The sequence below is a fragment of the Xyrauchen texanus genome, chromosome 38 (assembly GCF_025860055.1).
Source record: "Xyrauchen texanus isolate HMW12.3.18 chromosome 38, RBS_HiC_50CHRs, whole genome shotgun sequence".
Lineage (NCBI taxonomy): Eukaryota > Metazoa > Chordata > Actinopteri > Cypriniformes > Catostomidae > Xyrauchen > Xyrauchen texanus.
The window spans coordinates 23,970,674-23,988,075 of NC_068313.1; the positions used below are offsets into that span (position 1 = coordinate 23,970,674).

The 17,402-nt window shown below is 41.9% G+C and overlaps 1 protein-coding gene across 4 annotated transcripts in view; it reads left to right on the top strand.

Moving 5' to 3' along the window:
• Window positions 1-17,402, top strand: part of bcas3 (BCAS3 microtubule associated cell migration factor) — a 286,192-nt gene that overhangs the window by 251,903 nt on the left and 16,887 nt on the right. For all 4 annotated transcript variants that reach the window (XM_052109835.1, XM_052109836.1, XM_052109837.1 and 1 more), the window contains one exon: window positions 13,969-14,136. In XM_052109835.1, the coding sequence (XP_051965795.1) occupies window positions 13,969-14,136 (168 nt within the window). The remainder of the gene's footprint in view (window positions 1-13,968; window positions 14,137-17,402) is intronic.

Sequence of the window (17,402 nt, forward strand, 5' to 3'; positions counted from 1 at the left end):
TCCAGTGGATTATTCCAGCATCTTTCCAATTAAACATATCAGAGTCTTGTCTCAGCACAATCATCAGCCTCAGTGTCTTTCTGTTTGTAGTGGTGTGGTGTAGAGGTCGTGGTTAGGATGATATCAGGCTGATATGATGAGACAGTTCCAGCTTCCCTCTGTTTCTCCCTCTTCCTCTCTCAGATGATGTGGTTGTGGTTTTCGCAAAGAGATCGCCGTTTCAGACGTTAGCTCAGAGCCCATTGTCCTTCAAAGAGCCTGAGCAGACACGCGGCTTCCAGGTTTTTACAACTTACACAGTACTGCTTGGTTAAGGAGAAATCTAACTATCTTTTGCCTAATTTTTTCTGCACCCAAACGCGATGACCTTAACTCTTAAGATGTTCAACATCTATGCATGTTGATGAAGAGCAGTCCTACTGAATCATTGTTCTCTGCTGCCTGCAACCCGGGTGAAGGAAGTCTGACCACCTCTTTGGTCAGGGAGAAATTTTGCTCTGCTGCGGGCTGCCTTGCAATGGATCAGATCTTATTCTGACACTCTGTCCTTACTGCTGGGTTGTGTGCGTGCTTGTGTGCAAGCGTGCGTGCGTGCACAATACTTTTGAGCTCACTCTGTCTCTGTGCTCTAGCTGGATCTTCACTGAGTGAATCATTGCTCTCATTCAAGCTGTGGAGACAGAGGCTCCTGCCAATGAGACTGACTGCAGCTAGTGAGAGATCACTCATCCAGGGCATGTGAGGTGTGAGCTGAACAGGTTATTTATGTTCTTCCTTTGTGAATAGTGTCTCACAAAGCCAAATTCTTAGCAAAAACTGCTATCCTATTAATATCATATTGTTCTTAGCTGGTCAGAGCCAAATGTCCTAATGTAGACCACATTGTGACCTCTGTTTCTAAGTGAAAGGTATCATTTTGCAGTAATACTGGAGGAACTTTTTTAAGAACTTCCACTAATCTTAGCTGCAATTGATGTTAACTGAAGATACATATACAATTTACACTGTCTCCTCTCCTGACTGGGTGTTAGCACTTTCATTCATTTTCACATTTGGTCACATCAAATATGGTCCATCTTTTATTTAAGATTGGAAATAAACAAAGTTTTATGGTTTTGAAAAATGTAAAACAAAGAAAACTTGCTTCTATACTATTTTATTCTGAGTATGCATTTTATTTTTGCATAAATCCCAGGCGTGTTGAAGTCTCTTTGTTCCTGAAGCATGCTAAGCAACAACGCTGGTTGGGCTCTTCTTATATCCGATTAACCTGTCTCCATTTTCCATGCCATCTTGTGAGAGCTATGCACAAACACTTGTATAAGAGCTATGTTTCTGCTCCCAACCATTTAAAAAAAAATCAATGAGGTCTTTCATTTCTTGTTGTACTCCATCTGGAACCATTTTATCATCGCCAGCTACATTTTGTGCTTTTGTGAATAAGCAGTTCCTTACAAAAATTATATTTGTTTATTTGTTTATACACCTTTTGCAGTGAAAAGTGGTGCCAGAATGCGTGATAAATGGTGGGCAGAGGTGTCACTGTAGCTGAGTACAGTTATTTATAGGTGCAGTATGTAAGATTCAGAAACCCTTGTTTAATGACACTTGTGGCCGTTAAGTGAACTGCAGCCAGCTACCTGTTGCTTGTGATCTCGTGCACACACACCATAGGGACACTAGCGAGCATCGACCAAAACTGACTGAACGTGATTCACCGGCATCATGCTGACAGATGAGGCAGCATAAATAAAATTAAAGTTATGAATGTTTTACTAGAAACTTTGGACTGTATATTATATATTACTCTCCAGTGCTGGAACAGGTCTAAAACAAAGTGTGGATATAGGTCTGACTATGCGAGACTGTAGTTTGAAGTGATCACTTTTCTTTGTATGATACATTGACTGCATTTATAGATAGATAATGCCTAACAGAAACTTTTGTGCAGAATCTGAGCCTTGTGTCCTGCCATTGTTTCGTGAAATATAATAAATTTTCACACGTTTTTGAGTATTACAAGGCTATTGGATGTGTATTTGTGTGTGTGTGACAGTAGGTTGGATTGTATGACACTATGCCAAAGGTGGGGTAGTTGGACTTCAAGGGTCATTGATAGAGAGTGACCCTGCTCCGCAGGTTGAAAAGCAGACTCCTGTCCTCCTGTGTTTGGTTTGGCCTGGTCTAGGGCAGATCGATGGTCTGTAAAGTGGATTTGTTATTGCCTTGTTTGCTTTGGCAGCTCTTGAAAGTGTCCGGCTGATTACAGTCCCAGATGTCATTGCACACATTACCGTTCAATGTTGCTCCTTCTGTTTCTTTTTTTCTTTCTTTTTTCAGGCTGGCTTGCTTTCTAAATATTTTTTAATTCTTTTGTTTTCATACATATTTATGCAAATCTGGCTTGTTTTAAAGTGTATTCATTTTTTTTTTTTTTTTTGTTCTTTGTTTTATTTTTAAATCATATTTTAAGTTGCTTTGCATTGATTCTGTTGATAGCCCTTGGCCTTTTGTTGGACTGAGTGAACTGTATTTACTCTCTATTGTTTGACGCTTTTCAGCTCACCCTTCCAAGTGGATTGATATGCTTTGCTATACATCTTTATGTCTGATTATAGCTAAAACTGGTTTAACTGACCACAAACTTGATGTCAGATAGATTTTATCAGTGGCACACACGTACACATAAGCAATGTTTCAGATCATGCACCCCTAAATGAGGACATTTGAAAAGACTTGTTCAAGGCTACCAAGGGAGACACGTTCGTCTGTTTAGGACAGCTTGTTGTGGTCAGGATAAGCAGCTTTTAGAGCTGGAAGGAGAGAATGAGTGAAATCCCAGGTGGACAGCTGGATTTGGCCACAATCATTATATCAGATGCTCCTCATTGGCACCAAGATCCTGGAACACACAGTGTCCCACTCCATTCCTAAACTCCCTGACTGTTGAGACTATTCCTCCCTACTCTGCCTCTTCGATAAGATTACTTTCACTTAAGAGTGTTTAGGCTTACTGTAGACTTACTTTAGGAAACTGTGGCCACACTGCACCGAACAGTCTGCGGAATAACCCCAAAACACTCAGATTAAAGACACATAAGTCAGTGATTTCTCATTATCAAATGGGATTGTGACAGACTACAGCATGTTCAAAAGAAAATCTACTCTCTGTCTACTCTTGTTGCTGCAGAAGTGGGCCCTGACCTTTGCCTGGACCCTGGGGATGGGCATTTGGGCTGCTAGGTCGATTGTTTGGCAGCAAGGGTGGTGCTCACACTGGCCAAACCGCAAGTCTGGAGATCAAGGCTGTTATTACTGCGAGGAGGCACCGCTTCATGCCACCACATCAGAACCCAATGGTCCTCGGCGCTCGGCTCTTGCAAGAATGCGCTTCCCTCCTACGAAACCTATAATTGAACTTTCGGCACAGTGCAGGACGTGTTTATAAGTGATTATAAGCAATATGTTTCTCTAAATGAGGCCTTTAATTAGTGCCACATCTTATTTTTCTGCTTCAATTGTGACAGTTTTTTTTTTAAGTTGCAGTCTCTGTTAAGAATAGCAAGTTCAAAGTTCTGGTTGTTTTCATAGAATAACAGTGATAAAAGGGTTAGTACAGTTAAGCCATATGGAGAGAGAGAAAAGACTATGGGTGAGGCCCTTTCAACCAGGGACATTTCTCTACACTCACTTTTATGTCCTCTAAATGCAATACACAAATTAAGAGACTACCATTTTCCTCTGCTGATATCCTCTTTGCAACGTCTACTTGGCACTGAACATAAGAAAAGCTTCACCTTTGTTGTTATTTATCTTTACCCCCATGTCTACATTCCCAAATTAAAATGACCTTAAACTTCTTTATTCAGAAATCTCTTTTCATGCACAATCTTAATATAGTGCAGTCATGCATGGACAGATAGGCAAGCTAACAGCAACTTTCCAGAGAGAGGTTGTATATAAATATTAGATGGGCATTTTGTTCAAGCCAATTAATTGACCAATATCTGGTTAGTTTAAGATTACCGGCTTCAGCCAGTAACCAATTAAAAGAAGTGGTATTTCCCAATTATCCCTGTTTAAAAGTCTTCCGACAGTCTTGTCAAAAACTGTTGTTACTTTTGAGTACAAATTTTGTAAAATAAGGGCCTCCTTGAGTTTCACAATTTCGAGTACGTCTACCATTAAATTGTATTATGTATCAGTTTTATAATGTGAATTGGCCACTTGCCCTCTATATCTGTATTTGTTGACTACTATTGTACAGTATAGATAATGTATATAGTTCTTTTCAGATGTTATGTGATTTAGCCTAGTGACACATTGTGCAGCAGTGTGGTAAACTCATGATCTGACATTTAAGAGAAGGATTCAGCCTTGTCAGTCCTGGTGGCTAATCAGGCCGTTGTTCCAGTCAGGTGTAACACTGGCTCGGATCAATCAGATCACTTTCTCCCATAGTGCAGCCTCTGTGGTGCACATCACTGGTCTGATAGATAATGTCATCTGACAAGGCCAGGGCCCTATGGACGTGTCTGTGTGAGAGGGGAACGCTTTGGCACTAACCTCCCGTCTCAAAGCTAGCCGAGACCTCTGTCCTCTGCACATCTTCTCTCTCTCTCTCTCTCTCTCTCTCTCTCTCTTTCTCTCTCTCTCACTTACTCTTGTTTTCTCTTCTCCCCCATCGGGAGACAAATTGGTGGCCGTGCGATCTTAACTTAGTTAGCCGGACGAGCACTGAAATCACCGTTGCCATGTCCTTCTGAGCGTCCCTCCTCATAACAAAATGAGATCATGAAGTTCCCCCAAGTGCCCTGAGCATGACTTACCATTTCTTCTCGCATGAGAATATCTCAGTAATGTGCTGCCATTTGTTTGTAGCGCAGTCAGGCAACAGTAAACAAAATGCAGCGTAAGTTTATGTTTTTGCTGGGTCATTTCCAGACTGGAAGTGTGAACTATCCAGATCCTTGGAAAAGCAAGCACATTAAATAAATGCTGAGAGGAAAGGGGCCTGTAGATTTGTCTACCTCAGCTACATGAATGTGCATGCATATGTAGCACATGTATGATGCTTACGACTGAACTGAAAGCATTTGTTTCTAGGCAGATCAGTCTCTGACCTTAAGAAACTTGGAAAAAAATGCTATATTATCCTTATATAACTGTCAATTTTTTATGACAACACATTGTATTGTCATGTTGTATACTTGATTCTTCAAAGGGACATGCTACACAAAAGACGAAAGCTTAATATATCCCTGTTTTATTGAGAATATTCATGTTTATGAGCATAGTCATGTGGACGTTGCCATGGACCTGTTCCTTTAGTCAAACCATATGTACTGGGAATTTAACCTATCAAATGTATTTATTGCATGAAACTAATGTGCACCTTATTGTCCTTGTGTACATATTTATGGCTTGGAGGAATTATGTGTGTGTGTGTGTGTGTGTGTGTGTGTGTGTAGAGAGAGAGAGAGAGAGTACAGGTGTGTGTTTGTGTTATGTGGGGATTATGGCCATGTCCATCCGTCAACTGTGGGCTGGCAGACCCAGGGAGTGCGGGGGCTCAGGTTTCCGCCGGCAACAGCGGGCTGATGGATGGGGTCTGCTGGGATGGGCTGTATTGTGATTAATGTGAATACTCACCCCCAGCTCCAGATTTCACGCGTCTTTCATAGATCTGAGACACTACACACACACCTTCACATACACACACATCTTCACATCCACACACACATAAAAAGCTTCGTCGACACCCTTTGAGGATTATGAGTGCATGTGTAAATGCAATATTTAATTTTTTGGACGCAGAAGTGTTCGCAAGTCTCTGACGCAGAGTCCAAATACAAGGCTCAAGTTAGTTAGAGTCTAATCTTAAAGTATTAAATCTCTTTAGGTCAAGTTACAAAGACTTTCAACTTTAAAAAACAATGCACCTGCGTTCTGTTATATTGGTTATGTCTAAATGTTTTTCGGGCAAGAACACTTTTGGTCTAAAGGGCCGTAAGGGAAGTCTTAAGTCAATTTTTTGTGTTTTTGTGACACATGCTGAGTCTCAGCCTATCTCAGGAAGTATTGTTGTTTCATGATCAGTTGAGTTGGAACAATTCAGTCTATTTAAACATCCATATCCGAGTGACTGATTCTTGGAAAGTATCTACCAATATCGCCATTTGCCAAAAGCAATTACATGTATCTTGGGAATTCTTGCCATTTGCACAATTTGAAAAGAGCTTAGATCTAATTAAGTGTGTTTGTTGTTAATTTTGAATAAGATGTGATAGTGTTTGAGTTAGGCCCAATAGGCTTTGGCTCCATCAAGCACAGGAGGGGCTCAGTATGTTCCAGCCCTGTCAGAGAAATGAATGCACTCAAGTAGCTGTGAAACACATTAGCTTCTCAACATAAACAAGACGTCTGCCTCATTAAGTTACTGTGTAATACAATACTCTTCCATATCAATTAGGCGTCCCTGCTGCTTTGGATCATTGTAAATGACTTCTCACTCATTTGCTCTCCATCATTAATGGTGCTTGACCACGATCTGTTTACATTGACTCGATCTGCTTCGTTTGTTAGAGGACTTACGAAAAGCCTCTGGCTAGCGTGGGACACACCTAATATGCTATCTCGTATAACAGAGAAGCATATATTATACTAATATACCAAACTTAGGCGTGAGTGGTGAAAGACTGAACTAATCAACACTTGGATGTTTGGATGCATGTGTTTGCGTGAGTTTGTGTGTGTGAACCCCACCAAACAAGGCCATGGGGGTTGCTCTCTTCGCCCGAGCTGTCAAAGAGTAGGGTCAGTTTGTCAGAAAAACACCTCGCAGGGTCTGCTCTGTGTCAGGCATATTATTCTCCTTTAATCACTGTCCGGGCCACAGTACTCTTCATTATTAATGCCATCAGACCCCCAGCCACAAGCAGCTGCACAGTGCCCTGAAAAAGTGCCCCCCAATTCAAATCAAGGCAGCAAGAAACAAGTGCCGGAGAGAAAGACAGAGTGCCGTTGTCCTAAGCAATATTACGCTCATTTCTGCCTTCGTTGATTTCCCTCCCTGTGCCATTAAGGCCCTGCTACAATTACAAGCCTACTGACTGAACACGAAAACCGCAAAGACTGTGGCAGCAACGGCATTCGATAATGCAGACGTTTGATGTTGAGTAATGGGGTTCTGAGGGTTTCTGAGAGCAACTAATGAGAGGAGAGGCTTGAACTTTGAATTTTAGGTGAAAGGTAAGAGTTCAGACCATTTCTGCCTAGAGTCTCATTCTCTCATAGAAGTCAAAAGAGAATTGGACTATATTAAACCTTTGGGTTTGATATTGTGGTCATCGGCACTTATGATACCCTCACCAATCACAGCATTGCCCCTATTGCTTTAATCATGAATGCAACAAATCCACTTTTGCATTAGCAAGATACACAGAGAAACAGCACCTGTGCACTCAGTATCAGATGTGGGCCTGTGAAGGCACTGGCACAAAAATTGGTGTTTGCTATGTTGTAGTTGATGAGTTTTTTGGCCTCCTATTGCTCCACATTCTCTGCCAAGTTATAAGACTCTTTCCTATTTCTCATAGGCTGATTAAGTGTTTTGAAAGCACATGTACTTAGAGAAGGAATATAAAGGGCATAGTATATGAATACAAAAATGTTAGGCCTCACTATAAGGGATAGTTCACCCAAAAATTTAAGTTCTTTCATCATTATTCACCCTACAGTTGTTCCAAACATGTTTGACTTTCTTTATTTCGTGGAACACAAATGAGATGTTATGCAGAAGTAGCTGTAGTTGGTACCACACACAAAGCTTTAGATACACAGTGCTCTCTTTGCTATTAAAGGTTTAAGGCTAATTGTCAGACAGTGCTCTGTTTTCCTAAGTTTGCAGACCTAGTTTTTGAGCAGGGTGGAGAGTGCCGTGGCTGAGTGAGTCGGAATCCATTGTGTGAAAGAGAGCATAAAAGCCCAGCGAAGGTATTGATGGGATTACTCTCACTCTCACAGCTATAGAGAGTGTAAAGTGAGAGCAAGGGAGTTAATGATTTTAAAGGCAGTGTAATGTAATGAGAAAAGGGCATCGGGGGTACTTTCTTATGGCCATCTATCTGACTACTAATCCTTTGAGCTTACATCTACATTAACACTCATACATTGCTGGTAAACACTTTTGGCAGCTTTTGGGTCCATATCGCTTTGGCTGCAGCGCGGTCATCTTCAGAGCTGTCAGTCTAGGTTTTCAGGAGCCATTGATGCCATGTGCGCCTGTAAACTGGCAGCACTTTAAAGTAGGGTCTGAATGAGAGCCAGTGAAAGCAGGATGCACATCAAGGAGCTTGAGGGCACGGAAATAAAGCCGGCCTGAGTGCCCAGTGTCGTTCTTATCTGAAAAGTTGGATGGTTTGATATCTTAAAACAGGACAGTCACTCAAGCAAGGCCATAATCAGCTGATAATGAAGTTTACTTTAAGGGGTAGTTCACACAGAAATGAAAATTCTGTAATCATTTATGTACTCATGTTGTTCCAAAGCCGTATGTCTTTTTTTTCTTCCTATGAACAAAAAAGAATGACAAATGTGACAGCTTTTTCACTTTTGACCAATAGGTGGTATTGCGACCAAATTGATTGGTATTGTCAGGAGGTGGTTATATTGGCACAATATCAAGTTTTTTGTCGATTAACCAAAGCGTAGAAAAGATACAGCCTCAGATTCTTTTTGGCATCTTGGCATACAATTTGTTGTTCCATTACAGGAGAGTGGTTTGGATAACTTTTTGCAAGCATGGTGTAATGATGTCGTAGGCCACATTTGGTAAAGGTCTGATGAACGGCCTAGAACTAGTTAACAATTGTAGACTTTGTGAAGTAATCTCAAATATTTCACGAATGATTTGACTGACACCAATGGTTCTTGAGGCAAAGTTGCTCAATGAGGACAGTTATTATAAGATATGAATTACTTGTGTTTTTGTGAAACACTGCGCTATACAAAACCATTAACGTGCACATAAAATACAGCATCAACTGGTGGCCAATTTCTTCGGGCAAAGAGTCAAATATGTCAATGATGGCAACTCCCACAAAGACACTGCATGCAAATGTTGAAGTCAATCGGACCAACGGTTCCGTAGTTACAGTTACTTTTTTTCCTGTTATAGCGCCACCAAGTGGCCAAGCCCCGCAACTTGTTCTATGTGTTCTCAAATTGAGCTCTTATATACTGTGTGTCAAATTTAGTGAAAATATCTCATGCCGTTTAAGAGTTATATCCATTTACATAGAAGTGAAGACAACATTTAAAATTGTCTGTTTTTAGCCTATTTTTATGTCTTCTGACCCATGGGGGGTACGGAAATTGTAACCATGGTATGCTTTTGATTCGGCATGAGCTCAGGCATAAACATGAGTGAAATTTTAAACTGTTGGTGGTGCTAGAGGGTTTGAGATAACTTAATTATAATTATTTCATAACTTTCCTGCTAATGTTCTATGGACTGCCTTAGGAACCATAGACCGAAGAATAATACAAATAAAAATAACACTAACATACACAATATGTCCCTATGCACCTTTGGTGCTTGGCCCCTAATGTAAGTGAACAGCGACAAAACTAACATTCTTCCTAACATATACTTTTGTGTTTCAGTGAAGAAAGAAAGTCAAAGGGGTTTGGTGCAGCACAATGAGTAAATGATGATAGAAGTAAAAATGTTTGGAGAACTATCCCTTTTACTTACTACAGGCATATTGCCACCATTTCACCATTTTGTTTTTACAAAACAAAGTATTCAGGTGATTGATAAAATGTGGCAGACTTGTTTTAACCTGACATTGTCGAATAAAAGATACATTGCTTCTTTTGTCTTCCATTAAATCAGTTGTAGCTTGTTGAAGGTCTCTAGTACCATGGCCTAATGCTTTGTGCACATTGCAAGTTCGAATCCGGCTCGCAACAATTCCCGATCCTAATCCACCTTCACTAATCCTTTCTCTCCATAATTTACCATCCTCAGTCTGTCTATTCTCCTCTAAATAAAAACTATGGAAGGGGAGGTTCACGCAGATGCCTTCTTGGACAAATGACACTGCCCATTTTCCACTAGAATGCTGTTTGTTTTCAGATACAAGTGACCAAAATTCTGCAAGTCTGAAACACTTTTTTTGGACATAATTGCTTTTTAGCTAAATTTCACTTATGGCCCCTCAATAAAACCTAATTGAATTAGTCCCACCTTTGCCTAATGGTGCTGTTCTTTTATGTGTTCCTGTGGTCCCCCTCGTAGCCCAGAAAAGAGATAATGTACTGTATGTTCCCCACACGCCTCAGTGAACCTATGGTAACCCAAAGCTGTTAAGGTGAACATGCTCTGAATTAAATAATGAACATCTCAATGGTGTGAGATAAGTAGACCTGCATTTGCCAACATCTAGGACTGATCCACATGTGTTTTATGATGATGAAACACAGCATACTTTTCCCCCTCCTTGTTTATTGTTAACATATTTTCCTCATATCTTTTCTGTGTGTGTCTGCCCATCCAAAACCTATGGCAAGAGTTTTATTATTGAAATTGGTGAGGCTGATCTCTGAGGCGTGTGAATTATGCGGAATGTGGGCTGTGGCAGCCGTCAACCGCTCTGATGAAGATATCGTCCCTATCGAAGGGGATGAACTTCTGACCTTACATCCTCTGTGCCTTTTGCCTTCAGCTTCATAGTAATGCACTCGGGGTGAGCACTCCAGCTGAGGAGCAGCCTCACAAATCTATTTAAAAGTGCCCTCAGTGACTTTCGACGGGGATGACCCTGAACTTGAGTGGCCGTATTTACTGCTTAATGAAACCTTTTGACAAGCGCTTTGCTCCATTCAAATGTTTTCTCTTATATGTGATTCAGAAATACAGTATTGCATGAGAGGACCAGTAAGCTGAGGCATCAGGAATTCTTACATTTCGAGTTTCGAATCATTGAATGGTAATTTTCTTGTGTTATCACTAGCAGTTACATCACTCATCCTGTCATCTTGGGTGCTCACATACATGCACTACTACTGACCTGTTTTCTGTGAACAAACAAAGTCCCAGATTAAATCCTACATAATCCCTGCAATGATGTCCACGTACATAAACATGTACTGAAGACTTTGCATGCATGTTGATTGTATTTACATCAGCACTTTCTATTTTCTAGAGATTTACGGAACGACCTTGCAGAGCAACAAATGTCAGCCCGTCACAAAGATTGAAAATTAATTTCTGTAGTTGTTTTTTAGTGTGATGAAATATCAAAACCCCTTATAATATCCAGGGGTGTAGGAATAACATGCTAATCAAAGGAAGGAAAGGAAGACAGCCATAAGTGGGTGCTAGATATAGAAGGAATATCACTGGTGCATTTGTTCAGTTTGCTAGTTACGACTTTGTGTTTTTTCCACTTCAACCAAACAAAGCGAAACCCTTTTAAAATGCGCTCTATAATATTTGCATGCATGCTATCCTAACACCTATCGGTGTAGGTGTGACTCAGGCAAAAATTTATGTTTTCAGTTACTGAGGCTGTTGTAAAAATGTGTTTTCCGTAGTCACCCATGATTCATGTATTTTCCGAGTGAAGGTATCCATTTACAGGGGATTATTGAGATAAAGTGAGAAATATTTGGCTGGTCATATGATCTGAATATTTGCTGTAGTGTCCAAACAGTGAACAGAATTATGTTTGTTGTCATTCATGACGTGTGCGATGACCACGGCCACACAGCCTGGAGGCTGTTGCTTTGATCGTGGACCTGTTGACTTGGGTGATTTCAGTGCTTTGAGGAGTCAATGGCAGGCACAGGACAAACAGCTTTTTATGAAGTGGTGTGAAGTTATCTGTTGTCTTTGAGTCTGGCTGGGCTGGTGTTTTACAGCAGATAACAGCAGGCCCCTTGCCTCCCTATCAGCACAGCGCCACCAGCCGCATGCGCTCCTCTCTCGCCCGCACATTAGCGCCTGTCAGAGGCCTTGAGTGTGGCTGAGGGTTTGCAGGAAAGCCTAGACAAGGGCAGATAGCTGTTGGTTTACAGATCAAAGGGTCTCCCTACAGGCCCTTCTGATAAAGCAGCTGTATTTCATGTAGCGGTTATCTGTAATTGAGAGACACCCTAGCAATGCCATAGTCTGAAATTCAGCATCACAGGAGACAGAAGAGCTCCGCTTGCTTTCTTTCCCTCACACCCCTCCTTATGCAATATCTCTTTTATTGGTCTGGGTGCTTATTGGCATTGAGATTCCAGGAGAAAAAAAATGAGCTTTGTGTTTTCGTTTGAAGTCATATTGGCCCACAGTTGTGTTTTTCAGGGGTCAGTAATTTCCTTTTTGCTATCCTTGTCAGAGGAAGGGGGGTTCGGCTGCGGTCTTGAGCAGTTATGTGTGCCAGATGAAACACAGATAGCTGTTTATGACCTCAGAGTTTCTGGTGGATACACCAGCATAGCTTTAGATAGAGTTTTCAGGTTCATTATGCAATTTAACTGAGTAAGACCTAAATGAGACTGGAGGCAGTTAAAGGTGGAGGAGACTGATCCTCCTCCACTGGTGGTGCTGCTGGTGTAATTCAATTCCTTCTTTTCTGTTAAAAAAGCCAATCACATATTTCATAGAGGCATCACCTTTTTACCCTATAACATGCTGTAAAGGGATTAATAGAAAGGAGGAGGTGACAAACGGCTTGACAATATAAATAATAGTTTTAATATAAAATTAAACAAAAAGACAAACACACACATGACCGTAAAAGATCTCTCTCTCGTTGCACCACCTTCCGTAGTCGGAGGCTTAATTAGCCTGATAAGGGACCGGGTGTGTATAATCACGACCCGGCCCCACACTCCGCCCTGTCACTTCCTCCCTCATTCTCTCTGGCTGGGGAGCCCCCGGCATGACGTACACCCCCCCCTTTGCCTGGGGATGGGTGTGCCTTCTGCCACATCATCCCCGTCTACCTGAATGAGTGAGGGGGCAAGGGGAGGGAAACAGAAATTATTAAAATAGGGGGGGGTACTTCCTGTAACAGTGTAGTAGACCCCCCCCCCCCAAAAAAAAACACTGTGTAACTGAGAGCGGTAGCAGTGAGAGAGAAGAGAGAGATGAATAAAATTTAATAAAAAACACTTACTCGCCTGGTCTCTGATACGCCGTAGCTTGGTCATCGGCCACTCCTCCATCCTCTAATGGACAACAGCTGTGCTTTCCCGGGCGACTCGGAGGCAGTCCTCCAGCCCCTGGCAGACGGAACGCCCCACCGCGTTCTCGGGGAACAGAAGGGGTCTCCCACGCCCCTGGCAGCGATCATCTCGCTCCAGGCTGTCGGCAGCGAGCCCCTCCCCGCTCGTGGTCGGCGGTCTCAGACCACGCCGCATTTCAGCGGCTGGTAGGGGACTCCTCCGCCCCTGGCAGCGGACCTGACCGCTCCAGGCGGTCAGTTAGGAGCCCCTTCTCCCCTCGCGGTTGCTCCGTTGGGGTGGATGGTAGTGGCAAGAACTCTACTACGGCATATCCCTCCTCCTTCCCGGGTTTCGGCACCAGTGTAAAGGGATTAATGGAAAGGAGGGGGTGAGAACTGTCATACATGCATTTATATTCACTGGACCTGCTAAAAAAAGAAGTGTGAAAAAAGAAGCAAATTTATGATATCATTATAGTCAGATTGTATTGTTCATTTAAAATATTGAAGCACAATTTTGCCAAACAGTTTTGGAAATTTCAGTCTGTCCCCATTCAAGTAGATAAGAGCTGTGCTTTTATGGCAATTACTGACATAATACCAACACAACTAGGTGCCCGGTGGTAAACTGTACTTGTAAACTGACTTGACTTAAAATATCTTTTTAATCTATTTAAGAGAGTGCAGTGATAAAAATGTGGGTGAAAAATAGTGGAATGAAATGGTGTTCTTTTGTTCTTGGCAGGCACGTTTGACCGCAGTGTCACCCTGCTGGAGGTGTGCGGCAGCTGGCCCGAGAGCTTCGGCCTGCGTCACATGTCCTCTGTGGAAGTCACCGAAGAGGGCCTAAAGGAGAGACTGGCGGACGCAATGTCAGAGTCACCCAGCAGAGAAATCGTAGGCTCTGGGACAGGTGAGCACACTCACTAATAGAATAATGCACATTAGCAATGAATGTCAGATAACATCTATAACTAGTGTTTTCCTTAAAAGTGAACAGAAGATATATGCTTTTAAAATGTACTAAAAAACTATATAAACCCTGCTTTAATATGAAATATGTTAGCTGAAGATGGAAAACTGTGCTTGTCAAGCAATTGCATTGGGTCTTTAAGCTCATTTGTGCAAAAAATTACACGACAACATAGTTTGCCCAAAAATAAAGGAACACCTGAAGTCAAAATGCACCTGTTACATTTTATGTGCAAAACGGCAGTTGATTGAAAGGAATTTTGAATATTTATTGATGACTCAGCACAGACAGAGCTCAGGTATTGTTGTTGTTATTGTTTTTATTTATTTATTTATTAAAGACCTACCAAAATAGACCATTAGCCAAGTTTGTTCTTCTCATTTGTAGCTCAACAAGCAAACTAACTCTGTCAGAATTTAAATTGGTAAACCCTATTTGGCTAGAGGAACCAGTTACAAGAACAAAGCAGTCCCAAATCGTCGTTGTTTCTTTGAATAACGCTAAGAAAAGAATTTGTCTTAGTGACAGGCTTCTGTTGTATTTACATGATTTCTTATATAAATCATCTTTTAGACATTTTATAATAAAAAATTAGGTAATTCACATTGAGGGAAAGACAGAGCGAAATGAGGGGGGAATTGCCACTCTCAACAATCCAAACGTTTAACTCGTTTAGGAAGCTGCCGCTTTTTGGCCCTCCCCCTTCCTCTGAACAAGAGTTTCTTTGATATCTGGGGAAGATGGAGGTTGGATCCTGGATGCTGCTGCTTGGAGCAGCGAGGTCACAAGGCCCTAATGCATTTAGCATCGACTGGCCCTCTCTCGTAGCACGTCTATTAGGCACTAATTTGATTTGTACCTATTCATTTGCAGTCCCTGCACCAGCACCGAGTTGGCCCTCTCCATAATTGGTTCTGTCTCTATTTTAGCATCATTAGATTAAGCCCGACTCCCGGACACTTGTAGTCTGCGCTTGTCCGTCCATTTATACAGCCTAATGTAACACGAAATTCATTACTGATCACATTACACACAACTTTTGGCCCTACGGGCTGGCGGACAAACATAATGTTAAGCCTCTCCTGAAGCAGGAAACCCAGAGTACAGCCAAAAAATTGATTGTTGCAAGAGGCTCTAAATAAGCAGCACAGTAGCTGGGGACAGGGAGCTGGAGCCTCTGATGAGCGCTAGCCATCAGTTATGTCAGTCTGTGTCTTTTTCACCCAGACTTAAGGGCTGCAGTTAAGAATCAGTCTCAGACTTTAAGAGATCAAGCTATTTGCATTTGGGTTTTTGTTGAATGTGTTAACTAATGTGCTGAGAGTAATGACTGAATATTCCCAATTGCACAGTAGTCATACAAAGGATCCTCTTCCTTTGTAGGAGGGAAGTGCAAAACATTTTCAAAACCGTTTAGTCGATAGTTTGCTTGAACAACTACTCGGTTAGTCATCTGAGGAAAGCCCTGTATAATTAGGCTGGTTTTGGGTTCACCTGACCATAATCTGACACATTTCTTAGGGTGCGTTTACATCAAATACGAAAACAGCTATGGACTAAGCGCAATGGAATGGAGCAGAATGCAAATTTTTAAAAGTTGGACTATTTTTGTTGTGACAGTATCTTGAAAACATTATGCCAGGGGGGCCTGGGTAGCTCAGTGAGTATTGATGCTGACTACCACTCCTGGAGTCACAGCTTTGAATCCAGGGTGTGCTGAGTGACTCCAGCCAGAGCTCCTAAGCAACCAAATTGGCCCGGTTGCTAGGAAGGGTAGAGTCACATGGGGTAACCTCCTTGTGGTCGCGATTAGTGGTTCTCGCTCAATGGGGCGAGGTAAGTTGTGCGTGAATCGCAGAGAGTAGCATGAGCCTCCACATGCTGTGAGTCTCTGCGGTGTCATGCACAGTGTTCCATGTGATAAGATGCACGGATTGACTCTCTCAGAAGCAGAGGCAACTGAGACTTGTCCTCCGCCACACGGATTGAGGTGTGTAACCTCGCCACCACAAGGACCTACTAAGTAGTGGGAATTGGGCATTCCAAATTGGGGAGAAAAAGGGGTTAAAAAACCAAAAACTTTATGCTAGTGGCGATTCTCATGCAATTGACAGCCATCTCAATGTGTATGGGTGAAGCAGCAATTCTATAAAGAGGTTGAATTTACAGATGTTACTTTGTTTTTTTACAGTGACGGTTTTATGCAACATAAGCTAAAACTCCTGAAATGCAGTCATCTTTAAATTAGATTTTGGCCTGCGGCATAATGTTGCAAATTTGATTTTTCTTATTGGTGCTAACCTTACATAAATTCCATTTAGGCCAGGGAAAGAGGACAGGGCTCAACACTGTCAGCCACCATGGCCCTCCCTGCACCACTGCTGCCAGTGTTACTGAGGCTACACCCAGCGATTCTGTCTCTGTCATTTCTCATTACTTCAGCCACCCCCCAAAAACACAATTTATATCTATTTCCCTGCCTGCCTTATAGCACACAGCTTCCTTCTCAAGAAAAAGTAGCAATGCAAGCATGGCTCATAAAATTAATATTGCAATGCTAATATGCTTTGAAATGCATCAGACAGAATTCTGTAGTGCTTTAAATGTACTTTAAAAATAGATAGAGATTTTGCTGTGGGGCGGTGGGCTGTCAACATGCCCAGCACATATAAGAGCTGTTGGCAAATGGGGACACAGGTTCACGTCCAACCTCGGTCATGTCCCAATCCGTTTTCCTCTCTGTCACCCCTACTTTCCTGTCTACTCTTGTCTTTCCTATTAAGAAAGGAATACAATTATCTAAAATCAAATTATTATAAAGATAGGAGATTTCTACGCAAGATTAGATTAGCAAAATTGTAGCGTGGAACCGTTTTGTTGCAGCTATTTATGGTAGTGTGAAAGTTAAGAGAGCCGTCTCTCTCCCTCTCTGTCTACTGTTCTAAATGTACATGTTTATTTAAAATTATTAAGGCCGATGTGTTTTTATGCACTTGGCCCACACTGTTGGAGCGGGACACGCCACAATAGCTGCATAGTGAGGAGGATGGTAGTGACAGCTCTCAAGTACACTTTCTTTCTTTCTTTCTAGACATCCCTGAGTATACAGTTCAACACTCAGGGCAGAACTTTACTATCACTGGAACACGCACATACAAAAACACAAGCATCCACTCCTATACAAACAAACATGAAGGCATAAATTA